At 45.4% G+C, this 17,143-nt stretch overlaps 1 protein-coding gene across 2 annotated transcripts; it reads left to right on the top strand.

The window, feature by feature from the left end:
- Window positions 1–120: 120 nt before the first annotated feature.
- RAB2B (RAB2B, member RAS oncogene family) lies at window positions 121–15,665 on the top strand. Of its 2 annotated transcripts, XM_078378276.1 has the most exons (9): window positions 222–251; window positions 3,226–3,324; window positions 4,791–4,862; window positions 5,650–5,717; window positions 8,335–8,417; window positions 9,361–9,453; window positions 9,683–9,794; window positions 12,519–12,587; window positions 13,741–15,665. In XM_078378276.1, exons 2-9 carry the CDS (start codon window positions 3,282–3,284, stop codon window positions 13,843–13,845), a joined length of 645 nt encoding a protein of 214 aa, XP_078234402.1. In that variant the 5' UTR covers window positions 222–251; window positions 3,226–3,281; the 3' UTR covers window positions 13,846–15,665. The 2 variants fall into 2 exon arrangements, with proteins under 2 accessions (XP_020665149.3, XP_078234402.1); XM_020809490.3 differs by lacking the exon at window positions 3,226–3,324 and having other exon boundaries at window positions 121–251.
- Window positions 15,666–17,143: the final 1,478 nt, after the last annotated feature.

The following is a 17,143-nucleotide window of genomic DNA, read 5'->3' as shown; positions in this document are numbered from 1 at the left end:
GCGGCCAGAACGGTTCATGTGGTGTTTTTTTTTTCCCTCCCTATCGGCTAGCGGCCTCTAGTGGAGGAAAGGAAAGAAAGGCTAATACGTAATGGGAGTAACTTGGCACGGGAAGCTCGAGAGCAGTAGAGACGGTTGCTAGAGCGTGGGCTAGAGCAGCCTCTGGAGGAACGCCCAGCTGGGGTGGAAGGCGGGCTCCAGAGCCATGTCCTACGCTTACCTCTTCAAATACCTCATCATCGGGGACACTGGTAGAGGAGGGGGGGAGTGATGGGGGGGTTTAGGGGAGGTTTTGTGGGACGGTCACGTGATGCTTCCTCCCTTGCCGCCACCCCCCCAACGGTTGAAAAAAACGTTAGAGCGGGGCTCCATGGCACAACAGCCCTGTGAGGGAGGACCGGGCGCTCCCATTTCGTGGGTAACGGAAACCTTGAGGGGGTCCCCCCCCCTGCCCGCCTTGGCTGGAAAGGGTGCTTTGAACTCCACGAGTTTAAGAGTCCGAATACATTTATTTTCTTTATTGATTTAAAATATTCTGTTTTGACCCTGGCTTTTTCTTTGACAAAAGGACCCCCCCAAGCAGCTTAACATCATTGAAAGACAATATATAAAACTGGGGGGAAAAAGAGTGTACAACAAATGTCACAAAAAGGGGACTACTGTATCCCAAGAAGGACGATACAATACATATAAACAGCAAAGGGCCTCAACAAGACGCGTGGATGAATGCAAAATGAATATACTTTTATTACCTATTGATTACAATTCTAATAAAGGGTCTTAGGCATTCAACACATTCACACCACATACATAAAGGCGTACCTCGCTTTACAAAAGCTTCGGTTTTCAGTTTACGAACCGAAATCTATAGAAAATAATTTACGTTCTTCCCCCCCGCTGTACAACAGGGTTTCCTCCAGAACGCATATCGGTTTACGAAATTTCCGCATGACGTAATTAATTTCGTAAACCGGGGTACGCCTGTACATACTCACCAAAGAGAGAAGAATTCTTGATTTGCATCGTCCAAGTTCCAAAGAAAGTAGTTGGTTCTTTGGTCTCAGCAGACAAATTATGGTTGCTCGGAGCCCTCCTTTTATATTCTTTATGGACAGGTCGCTAGCTGGGCATGCGCATTAGATGCTTCTTTCTTTTCCCCTCGATATATGCTCCTTATCACCTATTGTGGAATGCTTTTAGTTACACTTAGTGGGTCTTCCATCACTCGTGGACAGATGTGGAATCTGCTTGCTCAGGAGGATCCCTGTACCAGGGTCTCTCCTTAATCCCGGAGTTTGCTCTACTCCCTCAATCAGCAGCAGATGGTTTTTGTCAGCTTGCTAAAAGCATAGTTCAAAAAGTTCACAGTTCAAGAGTTGAATTTTTCACAATGTGGGCTTATAGCCAGAAATGCAAAGTCCCACCGTCCCTCTGGTCTTGTTGGCCGCCATCTTAGTGTCCTTGCTCTCTCTCGCTCTCTCTCTCTGGTTCTTCACCTTATTCCAGGCCATTTCTTCACCTTATTCCAGGCCAAACATGCACCCACCGTACACAAAGGCCACTTACATTAATTAAAAGACAATATTTGAAGCTAAAAACAATAAATACACAAATATTTAAAAGGATCAAACGGACGCCATTCTGAGAAATGGTAACCAGAAGCAACATCCAAACACATGCAAAGCCACGAGGCACAATAATCCATTTAAAAATCCCACCAAGGCAGCTGGGCACTGAGGGAAAGCTTGTCTGAAGAGAAAGGTCTTTGCTTGTTTGTGGTAGGAGAGTGAGCCCGAAGCATAAGAGGAAAACTCGTTAGTCTTTTCCACCTTTTCTCTCTGCTTCTGATCCTCCAGGACATCTGACATGGCTAAAATTTCTATTGACACTCAGGTGGATCTGAAAGTAAGAAAAACGCAGTCACAAATTAGAATTTAGAAGTATTGGGTGCATTCTGTCGTTGTTAGGGTAGTTTAATATTTAATAGCTTAAAAAAAGAGGTGAAAAAGACCATTTTGGTTTCTTATATTATAAAACAAACAACTAGAGTTGTACTCGGGAACAGACACAGGGAATGGGTTCCACAAGGTGGCCATAACTGAAAAGGCCCTGTTTCGACATCTGATCTTTCCCCTGTTAATCCTTCACAGGCTTGTGATGTGAATCGTGAAGTAGAAGAAGCCATAGGAAGATTTTCAGTTACATCTAGGGTCAACCTCCATGCCCCTTTGCACTTATTTCTGTTAGGGATTCTTCCTGCATGCAACACAATCATGAGAAGTACCCTAGCCAAGTGTTTTCTTTCATATAATCCTCTTACAAGTCCCTGCAGTGGTTTGTATATCCGGTATCTATCCCACAAAGGGCCATTCAGTAATGCTGCTGATTGTCCTTAACATCAGCGAGGACTTCTGTGTACACTTCCACATTAGAGGACTTTAAAAGGTCTGTTTCTCTTCTGCTATCCAAAACAGAGAAGTGAAACAGACAGACAAAAAAATGATTGTTATTGTTGTTGTCGTCCCCAATGGTACAGCAAGTTTTCTAGCCTGTGGTTTGGTTTTTGTACGCTTCAAATCTTTTTGATCTCTACGGTTCTTTCTTCTCAGATAGTCATTCTTGATGCTAAGGCGGAGTTCGTAGAACCACAGAATAGTTGAGTTGGAAGGGGCCTATGAGGCCATCAAGACCAACCTCCTGCTCAAAGCAGGAATCCAAATCAAAGCAGATCTGAGTGACGGTTGTCCATTTTTCTCTCGTATGCCTCCAGTGTTGGAGCATTCTCCATCTCCTCAGGGCATTGGTTCCATTGTCGTACTGCTCTAACAGTTACGTTGTTTTTTTTCTGATAATCAATCTAAACTTGGCTTCCTGTAACGTGCCCATTATTACGTGTCCTGCACTCTGAGATGATTGAGTAGAGATTCTTCCCTTCCTCTGTGTTTGAAAAGTGCTATTGTATTCCCCCTCAATCTTCTTTTCTCAAGGCTAAGCATGCCCAGTTCTTTCAATCTTTCCTCACAGGACTTGGTTTCTAGTCCCCTGATCATCTTTGTTGCCCTCCCCTGAACTTGTTCCAGTTTTTTTGGCATCCTTCTTAAAGTGCACTATTGAAGGCCGGACACCGCACTCTAGATGAGGTCTAACTAGTGTCGAATAGAGGAGAACTGGTGCGTGACAGGATTTGGAGACTGTACTGTACTTAAGTGAATGTGCCTTTCTTAGGCAGGCCGATTGTGGTACAGCCTTCAAATTAGGTGTGAAGAACCTTCCCCTTCCAGATGATTTCCTTCTGCATTTCAGCTCCACTCGGCATCACCAATGGTAAGAACCTGTATGGGAATGGAAGGATTAAATATTTCCAATTTCTCCCCTATAATCAGGTTCTGATCTTCTCTGTTTCCACAGAGGGTCATAATTAGCAGTTTAGGAGCTAAACTATGTTCTGAGCACTGTGTTCATCATTCAAGAACCAGGGTGTCTGTGCTGAAACACACGACGATTCCTCATCATCCGCAATTATATTAATATCTTCATTAGGCTAACCAAAAATCTATGCACGTTTTAAAATTCACAGGGGTCTTTGTCAGGTATGCCATTAGGAAAAAAACTAGGTGGAGTGGGACTTGATGTGTGTGTAAAATTAAGCAGTGAAGAAAGGTCTGCAGACTCTAAAAACGGGCTTAATGGATTTCACCCTAGGCCAGCAAAAGGACGTTAACTGTGATTCTCTGTTTTAAAAGGACGAACAATCCCAATTGGAAGTGCAAAATTGCTTCTGTCTGCCGTGATGCTCAAAGACTCTGAGGCAGATAGAAAACAGGGTGATCACACGACATACCTGTATAACTCTCAGTGGCTCAGACATGTGGCATGTAAGCTGGGGCAGGGGCACTGCTGAGCCTATGGAATTCACTGCCTCTGGGAAAACATCAGGGGCTCCTTCTATCTTTAGCGCTTTGAGGAAAATATATGGATACGCTCATGTTGCTTGATGTGTGGGATAGATCTGGACGCCCTTTCTAGGGCTTTATCCCAAGGACCGCATCTCACTTTATGAGCCTGCTCGGGTGTTAAGATCAACAGGAGAGGACATCTCTTGTCCTAACACCTTCACAGGTGCACTTGATGGAGACACGGGAGAGGGCCTTCCCTGTCGCGGCTCATGGACTTTGGAACTCCCTCCCACTGGAAGCCAGGCTGGCTCCTTCTTTGCTGTCCTTCCACAAGCAGACAAAGACCTTTCTTTTCAGGCAGACGTTCCTTTAAATGACTGGTTTGACCAAGGGAACATTTTATTCTGTGTTTTTCTGGACTTTTTAATTATAGTACTTATTTTGATTTTTAATATGGTACTTCTTTAATGATTTTTAAAATTGTAAAGATTTGTTATTTGATTAGATAGATAGATAGATAGATAGATAGATAGATAGATAGATAGATAGATAGATAGATAGATAGATAGATAGATAGATAGATAGATAGATAAAGTTGGTTAGCTTGCTGGATCCTGTGCAGTGGCATTTGTAGTCAAAGCCTGGCAGAAATACTGTATATAAAGAAAATCTCGCAGACCTGTGATTTGATGATTTAGGTGCTGTCGTGAACAGGCAAAGATGAGAGCAAATTCGATGAAACTATGGGGCACTTACTTTCATGTACGTTCTGGCTATTAAGAATGCAGATATGCTGGGGGAGGGACCTGTGTGGCTTTTCCTTCTCTCACAGATGGCCATTTCTTCTAGCACAAGAGGTCATGATTTTCTCTTGTTGGCTTTTTTTTTCCAAAGGCGTTGGGAAATCATGCCTCTTGCTACAGTTCACGGATAAGCGATTCACGGCCATCCATGACTTGACAGTCGGTGAGAGCTGGGGTGAATGGGTGGGTGGGAACGCTCCTGGGGTGTTGCCACGGTGTGCATTGGGCGTTGAGGGACAACATACGGAAGATGCGGCGTGGGAACACAGCAGGGTGGGGGTTCTCTTGCTGTAGGGAGATGTTTGTTGCAACAGCACTGTCAGCAGAGTGGCCTGGAATTGCCAAGGTACACACCGCAAAACGTAACGGATCAAGTTCAAGGCTTTGTCACCCACGTACAAAGTCCCCCAACGGTTTGGGACCACGTTACTCAACAGAGTATCTTTCCCCAGTGCCATCTGCCCGACCTGCCAGATCTTCGCAGGCTAAGTTTCTCCATGTTGCTACCCCGAGGGAGGTCCAAAAAGCATCCACACAAGGCAGGGCCTTCTCCGTGGTGGCACCGACCTTACGGAATCAGCTCCCAGAGGAGTGGTGCCTGGCTGCCTCCTGGCGGTGTTTTTTTTTTTTAGAAGACAGCTGAAAAACATTCCTCCTTTAGCACAAATGGGGTGGTAGAGAAAGTAAAGAAATAAATAATAAATAGATAAAAATGGACAGGCCCCTTTTCTCAAGAGGCATATCATCAAAACCTGCCAACCAGGAGGAAACTAGGGGAGAATTTTTTTTTTAGTTTATTTCATTTTAAAAGCCTAAATTCCACTAGATGTAAACTCACTGGGGTGTTCCAGCTGGCCCAGAACCATCCATTAGTACAATAAAAAGTAGCCAGCGCCTCCTGGTTCATCGCTTTCCAAACTGCGTCCTTTTCTTCTTTCTCCTTAACCCAGGTGTGGAATTCGGGTCGCGGATGGTCAACATCGATGGCAAAAAGATCAAGCTGCAGATCTGGGACACGGTAAGGGATCTTTCTCCAGATCCTGCCAGATGTCCAGGCAAGAGACAACGGAGACATGAGCGTCAGAACCTCACAAACGCCTTTTACTTGGGCAGCCGTTCCCAGCCTGGGGTTCTTTGTACAAGAAAGACTTGTTCCGACATGCTTGATGAACGGGGCCAGGATTGTAGAGTTTGAAGAGGAGATCCTGTGGCCGGATTGGTCCTAAGGGTTGCTCCATCCTATTAGGGAGGTAGGGAGAGGCTGGCCTTGCTAGGGGTGGGGCTGTAGGTAGTGATTGAAAGAACTCTCTCTCTCTCCTCTCTCTCTCTCTCTCTGTATGTGTGTGTGTGCATGTGCACCCAAGGAAGAGGGAGAAGAGGAAGAGAGACTTGAGAGACTAAAGTTGGAAGACTCAGGCAAAATAGACAAACAAATGTTATCCCCCCCGCCCCCTAATTTTGCTTCGAGTAATCACGTTTTGACGGTTCCAGTCCTCATGGTTGCAGGCAAGGAAAAAGAAAAAAAAAGCCAAGCAACTGTGAGGCTCACAAATTAGACCAGAGAGGGAAAATCTTTGATCCTCCAGAAATGGTTGAACCATAAACCCCATCATTCCTGACAATGAACTCTGCTAACTGGGGCTGATAGGATGTGGAGTCCAACAACATCTGGAGAGCCCCCTGCCCTGTGATCAGTGGGTCCTGGTTTGGCGGTTTCTATGGCTCTCTTTGTATCAGTTCCCACTGCCTCTTCTCCCCATGTCTCTCGCTGCCCACTGGTTTTTAACCCTGCCTTTTCCTATAAGCCCTTCTCCGCTTCATGTAGCTTTGAGTTCCCAAGTCCTCTTTTTATAAATAACCTAACTATTGGTCTTTGTTAGGCCAAACTTGGTCAGAGATGGAAAGGAAGAACTGAATGTTTCAGATTCCATCCAAAACGCGCGACTGATAGAAGATGTCCATCCGCAGAGCTTGGGGAAATTCAGAGTTCCCCAGATCCCCAGCTTAGTCAAAGCCATTGGCTATATTGCCTGGGAGGTTCTGGGATTTGTCTTCTAAAAAACTAACTTATCCAAGCACTGGTGAAATTCAGTGGATCACTCCTGACCTGTTTTCGAAGGTTCTCCGCTGCATGGGTGAGGGCTAAGTCAATTTCAAAGACCTTTCAAGCCTGGATTCCTGTGGTGGGTGGAGCCAAACACAAAGAGGGTGGAGCCAAAAGCACCAGCATTATTTTTTCTCCCTCCTTAAAGCTCTCTTAGTTTCCAGGAATCAACACTTTGGAGGGGATATGGAAGTTCCTTCTGGAATGGGAAGAGAGCTAAATAGACTCTGGGAATCTATCAGCTACTGGTGTCACTGGGAGTGGCAGTATAGCCCTGTGAGGAACACGAGGGGACCAAACTCAGCTCGTGGGAGGATGGCACTTGGCTCAGGGTCTAAGCTTCCTTGCCCTTGTTTTTCTGGGAACCCTGTTTGCCCCGTTGACAAGGTCTTCCTGTGTTGGTGAGGCTTTGCTGGGTATAATTTTACCTGCATCCTGGTTAACAATCTGGCTTGATTTGCTCCCCTGCCTTTCCCTGCCAGGGTCTAATCTACCAGTTTCCAAGAAGGTAAAAAAAGGTAAAGGTTCCCCTTGACATTTTTAGTCCAGTTGTGTCCGACTGTAGGGGCGGTGCTCATCCCGTTTTTCAAGCCGTAGAGCCAGCGCTTGTCTGAAGACAGTTTCCGTTGTCACGTGGCCAGCGTGACTAGGGAGCGCCGTTTTACCTTCCCACCGAGATGGTACCTATTTATCTACTAGAATTTACATGCTTTCGAACTGCTAGGTTGGCGGGAGCTGGGACAAAGCGATGGGGGCTCACTCAGTTGTGTGGATTCAATCTTACGACTGCTGGTTTTCTGACCCTGCAGCACAGGCTTCTGCGGTTTAGCCTGCAGCGCCACCACATAATAGAATAGTAGAATCATGGAGCTGGAAGGGGCTTATAAGGCCATGAAGTCCAACTCTCTGCTCAAGGCAGGTCTGTCAAAGCAGGTCTGCCAGAGGGTTGTCCAATTTTTCTCATGAAACCCTCCAGCATCAGAGTGCTCACCACCTCCTGAGGCCATGAGTTCCCTTGTTGTACTGCTCTAACAGTTAAGAGGTTTTTCCTGATCTTCAGTCTAAATCTGGCTTCCTCTCATTTGAGCCCATTATTATGTGCCCCACACTCTGGGATGATGGAGAACATATCCTGCCCCTCTGTGTGATTGCCTTTCAAGTATTTGAAAAGTGCTATCCTATATCCCTTCAGTCTTCTTTTCTCAAGCCTAGATCTTTCAGTCTTTCCTCGTAGGGCTTGGTTCCCAATCCCCTGATCCTCCTTGTTGCCCCTCTCTGAACTTGCTCCAGTTTGTTGGCATCCTTCTCAAATGAAATGCCTTTTTTAAATGAAATGCTCCCTGCTTGGGGGAACAGGACGTAGACAGAGCAGCAGGACGGCATCACTTCCTGATGAGAAGCTCCCACGTGGTCCTGCAGGATTCTTCTAGGATGTTAAGAAAGGCAATAGGGAGTGAGGGTAGTGGCATGATATTTTGGGCTGGAGGTATGGTGCTATCAGGTCCCTGATTGGTTCTCTTCCACCCTATAGGCTGGCCAGGAATCCTTCCGCTCCATCACGCGCTCTTACTACAGGGGGGCCGCCGGCGCCCTGCTGGTCTACGACATCACCCGGTGAGGCCCATCAACCTGGTAGAGAAAGCACGGCATCAAGTTCAACAGGGTTGGGAGAGGGAAGACACAAAATCAGGGAAATGCTTTCAGAATCCTAAGAAATCTTAGCTTTTATATCATCAGGTTGTCAACGATTGTGACTTCTTAAATGATCTTTTTTTATAAATAGGATTTATTATAGTGAATCTTCAGAAGGTTAAAAAACTGGAGGGAGGTTCCAGAAACTACAGTGGAACCTTCCTATTTGCAGGATCAGTATAATGGATTTTACTTATCTGTCGTCTGAAAATATTAAAAGGGGGGAAAAAATTAGAAAAGCCTATTTTCATGATGTATTTACCCAAGCTGGCCACTAGAGAGAGGAAGAGACCATGCTATGTATTCTTATTGTTGAAGATGGGGGGTAAAATATTTTAAATGAATACCGTATTTTTCTGTGTATAAGACGCCCCCCCACCTTTCTAACCCAAAAGTAAGAAATCTAACTGGGACTTAGCAAATGTAGGGGGAAAGGGATCAAAGCCCTGCAGAATCACTTTGATCCCTGCTTTCCCTTCCATTTGTTTTTGTTCTCTCCTCAGCTTGCTTCCATGTATAAGACGAGCCTCAATTTTTAGTCTAAAGATTTTAGACAAAAGTATAGTCTTATACATGGAAAAATATGGTAAATGGATAAGGGATCTTCACAAGGTTTGAGGATGTCTTTCTCTTTGAGCCATCAGACTTGCTTCTCCCAGATTACAGACTCTGTGGCTACATTTTGGAAGGACACTCCCCTTGCATCCAGAAATATTCACATTACGTTCTTCAGTTCAAACATGCTATCCGGGAGGGGGAGTAACCTGGCCAAAGGGAACTCTCTCTGAGCCGAAGTTTTCCTCTCAGCTTCTGTGTCCCCCTGCCCACCTTCCAGAACTTGATATTTCTCTCTCACCCTGTACAGGAGGGAAACTTTTAACCACTTGTACTCCTGGCTTGCAGATGCCCAGCAGCATACCAGCCCCCACATGGTCATCATGCTGATTGGCAATAAAAGGTATTTTGGTTTCCATAGGTTAATAGGGGACTGTTGTACCTGTGATCTCTCATAAGAAATGAAGCTTGCCTTCCCTTCCCTCTCGAGACCCCCAAAGTTTCTTATCTCTACCTTAGCGCTTCTAGGATCAGCATCAAATTGTGCCCACTTGTTTGCATGCACGTCTGCCTGTTTCCTTCCTGTGCCTTCGGCCCTTTCTTACTGGTCCTCTTTGCCAATTTCCCTCAAGTGACATGGAGAGTCGGCGAGCTGTACAGAAGGAAGAAGGGGAGGCTTTCGCCCGAGAGCATGGGATGGTTTTCTTAGAGACCTCAGCCAAGACAGCGGCCAATGTGGAAGAAGTGAGTATTCACTCGCCTCTAGTCTTCTTCTGGAAAGCAAGGGCACCGGCGAATGGGTGGGTAAGGCGAGGAGAGATCAAGAGGCTGAAGTCAATCTTCTTGGGAAACATCCCTTTCTTGTATGGAAACTCCGAGAATTGTACTCAAAGTCCTGTACATTGTTGTCCAACAAGGGGACGTCTCTGTTCTGTGCCCAGAAGTCACGATACGTTGGCCGAGCATTGTTTGTGCCATATTGAGCTGGTCATACCGTGTTTCCCCGAAAATAAGACAGGGTCTTATATTAATTTTTTGCTCCAAAAAACCCGCATGAGTGCTTATTTTCAGGGGATGTTTTATTTTACAGTCATGTCATCTTCTTCTGGTGGCTGCACAAGGGTGGAGGGCAGGGTTTCACTTAATTAGGGCTTATTTTGGGGGTAGGGCTTAGATTACGAGCACCCCATAAAATCCTACTAGGGCTTATTTTCAGGTTAGGTCTTATTTTGGGCAAAACAGGATATTAGCTTCAGGGCCAGAAATGTACATGAAACCTGTGAATGCTAAAGTCTGTACCAGTACTATGCCTGAGAGAGTAACTGTATTCATGGTATTGTCCTGAGACACAAAACTCTGGATTTAACCCATTTCTCCAATTGTTACATTCAGATTTTCAACTATGTAAAAATAAAATTGGGAGGCAGGATGGTGTGGGTGGATCACACATTGGACTAGGGATCAGTAGGCTTGGATTTAAGTACGGTGGGACACCCATATCCATGGGGGATTTGTTCTAAGCCCCCCTGAGGATGATGAAAAATGTTGAGGTAGTGAACACTGTTTTAATAGCAAATATTATGACTAGTGGCTGCTTCTAGTCATAACATTGTAGAAGTGTATATTTCTAGGATTTTTCTTTTAATGTTTTTAATCTTTTCAGACCATAGATAAGTGGATCATTGGATACGGATCCTGAGGATAAGGGGGTACTACTGTAAACTCTTTCTTGAACACCTCATATCTCTTGAAAACCATATCAAGGTTGCCATAAGTCAGAAATAGCTTGATGGCACATATCATCATCCACAGTAAAAATGTTCAACATTTCATTGACTATCTGTTACAACATCATGGTGTTCCACATTGTAGAACACCTTCCAGGTGGGTTAGGGAGTGGAGAAAGAGCTGTGTTATTGTCCAGGTTGCAAAAGCTTTGATTCCTTGTTACTTTAAGGTGAATTTCTCTGTCCCAAGGAAGCAGCTAGCAAGAGCGTGTTTTCAAAAGTACTCCAGGAGTACTTAGATAAGAGGGGGTTCTGTGATGCTGAATCTCATCTTCCCATACTGACTGCATGTGGGTTCTATGCTGTCAAGTCAGAACAGACTTATGGCAACCCTAGTAGAGCTTTCAAGGTAAGTGAGATATTTAAGGAGTGGTTTTACCAGTTCTACTCTCCCAGTGGAGAGTTTCCATGGCCAAGTGGGGATTTGAATGCCTTCCAAAGTCCTAGACCAGTGGAGGCAAACCTTTTTCAGCTCAAGTGCCCAAAATGAGGGGGTGGGGAAGAAAGCAGTGGCTGCCGTGCTGCCCGGAAGACCAGAACTGGAACAGGAAATGGCAGTTTCAGGGGGAATCATGGGGATGAACAGGAAGTTAAAGGGGGAATCATGGGGACGGACAGGAAGTTAAAGGACCCAGAACAGGAAGAGAAAGGGGGAATCCCAGCTGCAGCCACTTCAAAAGGTTTGTTGCATGCCAGAAGAAAGAGCTTTGTGTGCCAGCTGTGGCACGTGTGCCATAGGTTCGCCATCACACCATCATTCTATCCATTACACCACACTGGGAACCCCCTAACTAACCAGCAGTGATCTGCCACGGAGCCAAATGTTAGTCTTGGACACTTTGAGCTTCTTTCATTTTTCTTTCCTCCGTCATTTTCTCAAATTGGTGCGGCAGGTGGGAGTGCCAATCTATATGCAACTGAAACTGCACCTCTCACAGGGGAGAGACCTCTCTGGGGGGGGAGGTACAGTTGTGCCCCGCTTAACGATTACCCCACATTACGATGAATCCGCTTTACGATGATGTTTTTGCGATCGCAATTGCTGGAATGGATTATGGTCATTAAGCGAGGCACCACTGTATTAGAGGAGCCTTGCGGTGCAGTGGTTAAACTGCAGCATGGCAGCCAAAACTCCACGCACAACATGGGGTCAATCCCATGTAGCCAGCTCAAGGTTCGCTCAGCCTTCTTATCTTTCCAAGGTCTGTAAATTGAGTACCCCGCTTGCTGAGGGTGGGGGCCGCAATGTGTAGCCTGCACATTTCAATAGTAGAAACTGCCAGGGAGTGCTTTAAGCGCTATGAGGTGGTTTATAAGCTGGACATTTTTGCTTGGCTTGGCAGGCTCAAGGGGAACATTTGCAGAAACACCAAAACCTGGGAGAGAAGGGACCCTAAGAGGTCACCCTGCCAAAACCACAAACCAGCCTAATGCGGACTGAGCATGCTCAGCCCCAGGAGAATGTTGTGCATCTTCCAGGATGCTGTGAGGGAACAATGAGAAGGGGGGGAAGAATGATGGAACAGAGTATCCTCAAAGAGGGTCACCCTTGTGGATTACAAGCATCCATTTCCTCCTCCAGAGTCAGAGCCTTTCATCTCATCGTCCCTGCCGATACCCAGGAAGAGAACTCGCCTTCGTGACTGTCCTTGACTCCCTGTCTGCTTTTTTTTTCCCCCAGGCCTTTCTCAGCACGGCTAGAGAGATCTACCGAAAAATCGAGCAGGGCCAGCTTGACGTCACCAAAGAGGTGAGCCAGACCGAAGGCTTCTTTGGATCACCGTCAAACCCAACCACAGAAATGTGCTGGTGGGGCAGGGCAGAAGGGGAGACGGTGGTAGGAAAGCCAAGCCTCGTGTATAAGGAACCCAGAGGGGTTTGAAAACAGTTAGATAACTTTGTGGTTTAGATCTCTGGCTGCGGAGCCAGAGGTTGTGAGTTCGATTCCTCCACTGGGCCTTTCCTGACAGCTCAACGATCCATAGGGATCTTTTGGTTCTGCAGTTCTAAGATGATGATCATGACGAAAAAATTACTTAGATAACATATTAATTGGATCTGACTTTGCATAGTTTCAGACACAATCAGTATTTTCATGATAGCATTGTTGTCCTGCCTTGCCTTTTTTTTTCTCCAGTCCTCCAGGGGTACATTTTTGGGATGGAATTTTATTTATTATTTTATTTATTCATATAAAATATTTTTACCCTGCCTTTTTCTCCTTCAAAGGACCCAAGGCAGCTTGCAGCAATTAAAAGACAATATTTCACAACTAAAAACAGTTAGCATACAAATAACAGAAAAAGAATCAAACAAGTACTCTGTTAAAAACAGTCAATAAAATCAGTACTAAAAACACATTTAAATACAAGAGAACACAACAGCTCCATTTAAAAAAAAAAAACCCGTCTGTCAGTCACTTAGGGAAAGCCCGCCTGAAGAGAAAGATCTTTGCTTGCTTGCGGAAGGAGAGTATATATGAGGCCAGCCTGGCCTCCAGTGGGAGGGAGTTCCAGAGTCTGGTGCCCACTGTGTCTCATCTTAAAGTCTAGGTATGACCATTCTAGATGTCAGTTTTCTTAAGAGGAGATCAAGGATCAAAGTCCTGGTCAGACTGATATTCAGACCTTGGGAAAAATGTCCTTTTCTGGATTACATTTCACAGAATAATGCCGCCAGCACATCTACCGGCTGGGCTCTGCTGGGAACTGTATTCCCAAAAAGGAATTTTTCCCACCTTTGGTATTTCTCCCTCCCAAGGGCTCCCAAAATGTTCAGCGTTAGGACGAAAGCTTAGCCATTGCAGTGACCTGTCTTCTGTGGGCTTCCCAGATGATATCATTCCAACCATCAAGACAAAAAATATATGTTTTACTGAAGGCTTTTTATTCCTCCCCTTGTAGGGAAACGGCATCAAGATTGGCCCCCCGCCGCCCTCCGTGGTACGTTCCCAATCTGCTGTCCGCCAGAAATCTCAAGGCGCTGGAGACCGCTCAGGCTGCTGCTAAATTCCCCCCAAATCGAGCCAACCCACCTTGCGGCTAGCAAACAAGCAAAGGGCGCCCGTTCTCTTTTTCTTTCATTTGGTTGAAGGCACCATCCTGGCAGGAAGGAATATTCCAACCCACCCTTCCCATCGCACTTCTGCCCTCCGGCCGGAGGATAGGGACCATCCTGCACTTAGTCCCTGCCCAAGAATTTCAGCAACATCTTCAGGTTCTCCCTAGGCGATATCTTTGCCCATTAACGTTCCTCGTGGGAAAGTGTGCTCCCCTCCGCCTGTGCCTCATTTCAACTGATTTCCTTCCTTTTCCAATCTTGGAAACTTTCCATGTTCTCAAAAACTTGAGGATCGTCTCAACCATCTTACCCTAACCTTACATTTTAAACTATTCAGTATTGTTTTCCTCCATACTAAATGTTTCTATGTTCAAATTTCTCTGGTGTGTCTTTATCGTGAGAGGGGAAGAAAGGAGAGAATATATGACGGGTCTCGATCCCACAATCTGTTATGGCAGAACGTTTTGGGGACAAGGGATGATAAATGTGGCCATTAGATTATTCAGAGGAGCCTGCCTGCCTCGCCAGTGACAGGGCATGTCTTCAAGACTGCTTGCTTGTCTCGGGCCTGTACAAAGAGGAAGCTGTCCCATGCAACCTGGGAGGTGTAGTCTCACTGGCTATTAGGCTCTCTAGCGGGCGCCTCCCAAAGAACTGTACCTCCCATGAAGATGTACACGTCCCAGGTAGCACCTGAGCAGCTTTTTTGGTTTACAAAGTAGAAACAGGCCAAGAAAGGCACCGGTGGAAGTGAATACGACTTGTGTATAGAGTTGTGTTTCTGGGCTCACTCTCAGAATTATGCTTGGGGAATTTCTGGAGAATTCTGGAAGCTGGAGTCCAGGAAAAAAAACAACAACAAAAAAAACACAAAGTCTTATCCCTGGTGACTGCTACCTGAGGTTTTTGTGTTTTGCATTGAAAAAAAAATCAGAGGTCTTTATGGTTTTTTTTAAAACCCACTTGTGTCCATTTCAAGACTGGAAGGTTTCCATTCTTCCCATCTTGTCAAAGAAGTTTTGATCTGTTCAAATTCCTATTTAATAAGGAAGCAAGGACACATAATTACATATGATAAATAATATTCTGCATTTGATACATAACCAGCTCTAACGTTCTTTCACCTTTTAAAGTGAAGTGTCTGATAATAATGTTTGCCCAAAGAATGAAACCAGGTACAGTATTTTGGTATTCGGTTTATAGTGGATGTTCGCTTGTTTCACAGTCCTGAGTTTTGCTGCATTCTTTTGGATCCCTGTAACTATTATTTGAGTTTCAACTAGAAGGGAAAACTGCATATACATCAGCAAATGCTATAGTGTGTAAATATGGATACTTAAAAGAAGTGAGGAGCTCTTTCTAGGAATACCAGATTTATGATATTGCCAGGGAAGTACTCTATGAAAACGACACAGTGCTATCGGTTTCCCTCATAATTATATGATGGATTGATGAGTATGAGGCAGCGGTCTCTGTTTTACCTTCACACACAATCCCTTCCCACCATCTGTAAACTAATGTAGAAGTGAAAGTAAATAAATTTGATCTATCCAGGTTACAAATCCCTCCCAAAATAATAAAGCATGCTAGTTACACTAAGTCTGATACATAATGCATTTTGTCCATGTATGGAGGGAGATCATTGTCACTGGTCAAACATACAAATAGAGCCAGCAGAGCTTTAGATTTGGGGATCATCAGGTCAAGCCCCATAGAATCACAGAATCATTGAATTGGAAGGGGGTCTATAAGGCCACTGAGTCTCAATGTTCCTGCTCAATTGCTGTTTAGTCGTTAAGTCATGTCCGACTCTTCATGACCACATGGACCAGAGCACGCCAGGCCCTCCTGTCTTCCACTGCTTCCCGGAGTTGGGTCAAATTCATGTTGGTTGCTTCGGTGACACTGTCCAACCATCTCATCCTCTGTCGTCCCCTTCTCCTCTTGCCTTCACACTTTCCCAACATCAGGGTCTTTTCCAGGGAGATTTCTCCTGCTCAATATAGCAATCCAGATCAAAGCAGATCTGATAGATGGTTGTCCAGTTTTCTCTTGAAGGCCGCCAGCACTGGGAGGTGTAAAAGCTTCAATTACTTTATATTCGCGAAAGCTTTCACGGCCGGGATCTAATGGTGGTTGTGGGTTTTTCAGGCTCTTTGGCCATGTTCTGAAGGTTGTTCTTCCTAACGTTTCGCCAGTCTCTGTGGCCAGCATCTTCAGCGGACAGCACTCTGTGCTCTGGTGTAGTATTATACTGCACTCCCAAAGCTAACTACACCAGAGCACAGAGTGCTGTCCTCTGAAGATGCCGGCCACACAGACTGGCGAAACATTAGGAAGAACAACCTTCAGAACATGGCCAAAGAGCCTGAAAAACCCACAACAACCTTCAATTACTTTATGAAGCATGGACACATTTCATTGATCAACTATTTTGTGAGCTTTTAGTTATGTGCTGTCAAGTCAGAACCGGCTTATAGTGACGGAAAAGAGCTTTCAGCGACTCTAATGGGGCTTGCAACGTAAGTACGAAACTCCCCAGTGAGTTTCATGGCCAAGTGGGGATTTGAACCCTAGATCTCCAGAGTCATAGTGTGTCATTCTGTCCACTACACCACACTATCTCATGTCAGCTTTTACCCTTTTAGAAAGTACATCTATTGTTAGCAAGCAGTCCTGCCACTGGAAAACTAGGTCACACTGATGTAAATGTTCAGTTCCTGGGCTCAGTTTTCCCCATCTGTGAAAGGGGAATGAAAGGGTCTTGCTTTGAAGGTCAAATCAGAGGGCATCATAGCTGGTGGGGCGCTTATAAGCAAATGGATCAACGCTTGTACCTAATGATATGCAACCTGCTATCTCTGCAACATTCTAGGTCAGTGGTTCTTAACCTTTGTTACTCGGATGTTTTTGAACTGCAACTCCCAGAAACCCCAGCCAGCACAGTTGGTGGTGAAGGCTTCTGGGAGTTGCAGTCCAAAACTCCTGAGTAACCCAAGGTTAAGAACCAGTGTTCTCGGTCACCCCAGGTGTTCTTGGACTGCAGTTCCCAGAAGCCTTCACCCACCAGCTGTGCCGGCTGGCTGGTGATGAAGGCTTCTGGGAATTGCAGTCCAAGAACACCTGGGTTACCCAAGGCTGGGAACCACTTTTCTGGGTGGATCATAGTTGACCCTCCATAATTTTTTACAAGCCAGTTCTGCTCCCTATATTAGAAGTGGGGAGATTTGTGTTTGTGGGCCATAG

Source organism: Pogona vitticeps, chromosome 6 (assembly GCF_051106095.1).
Source record: "Pogona vitticeps strain Pit_001003342236 chromosome 6, PviZW2.1, whole genome shotgun sequence".
Classification (NCBI taxonomy): domain Eukaryota; kingdom Metazoa; phylum Chordata; class Lepidosauria; order Squamata; family Agamidae; genus Pogona; species Pogona vitticeps.
This window is presented reverse-complemented; position numbering and strand designations above follow the sequence as displayed.

What these genes read in the sequence shown, in the direction of transcription:
- RAB2B (XM_020809490.3), top strand. Translation starts at nt 206, where the DNA reads ATGTCCTACGCTTACCTCTTCAAATACCTCATCATCGGGGACACTG. An exon ending in CCTCATCATCGGGGACACTG is followed by an intron (nt 252 to 4,790) that starts GTAGAGGAGGGG and finishes TTTTTTCCAAAG; the next exon opens with GCGTTGGGAAATCATGCCTC. An exon ending in AGCTTGACGTCACCAAAGAG is followed by an intron (nt 12,588 to 13,740) that starts GTGAGCCAGACC and finishes CTCCCCTTGTAG; the next exon opens with GGAAACGGCATCAAGATTGG.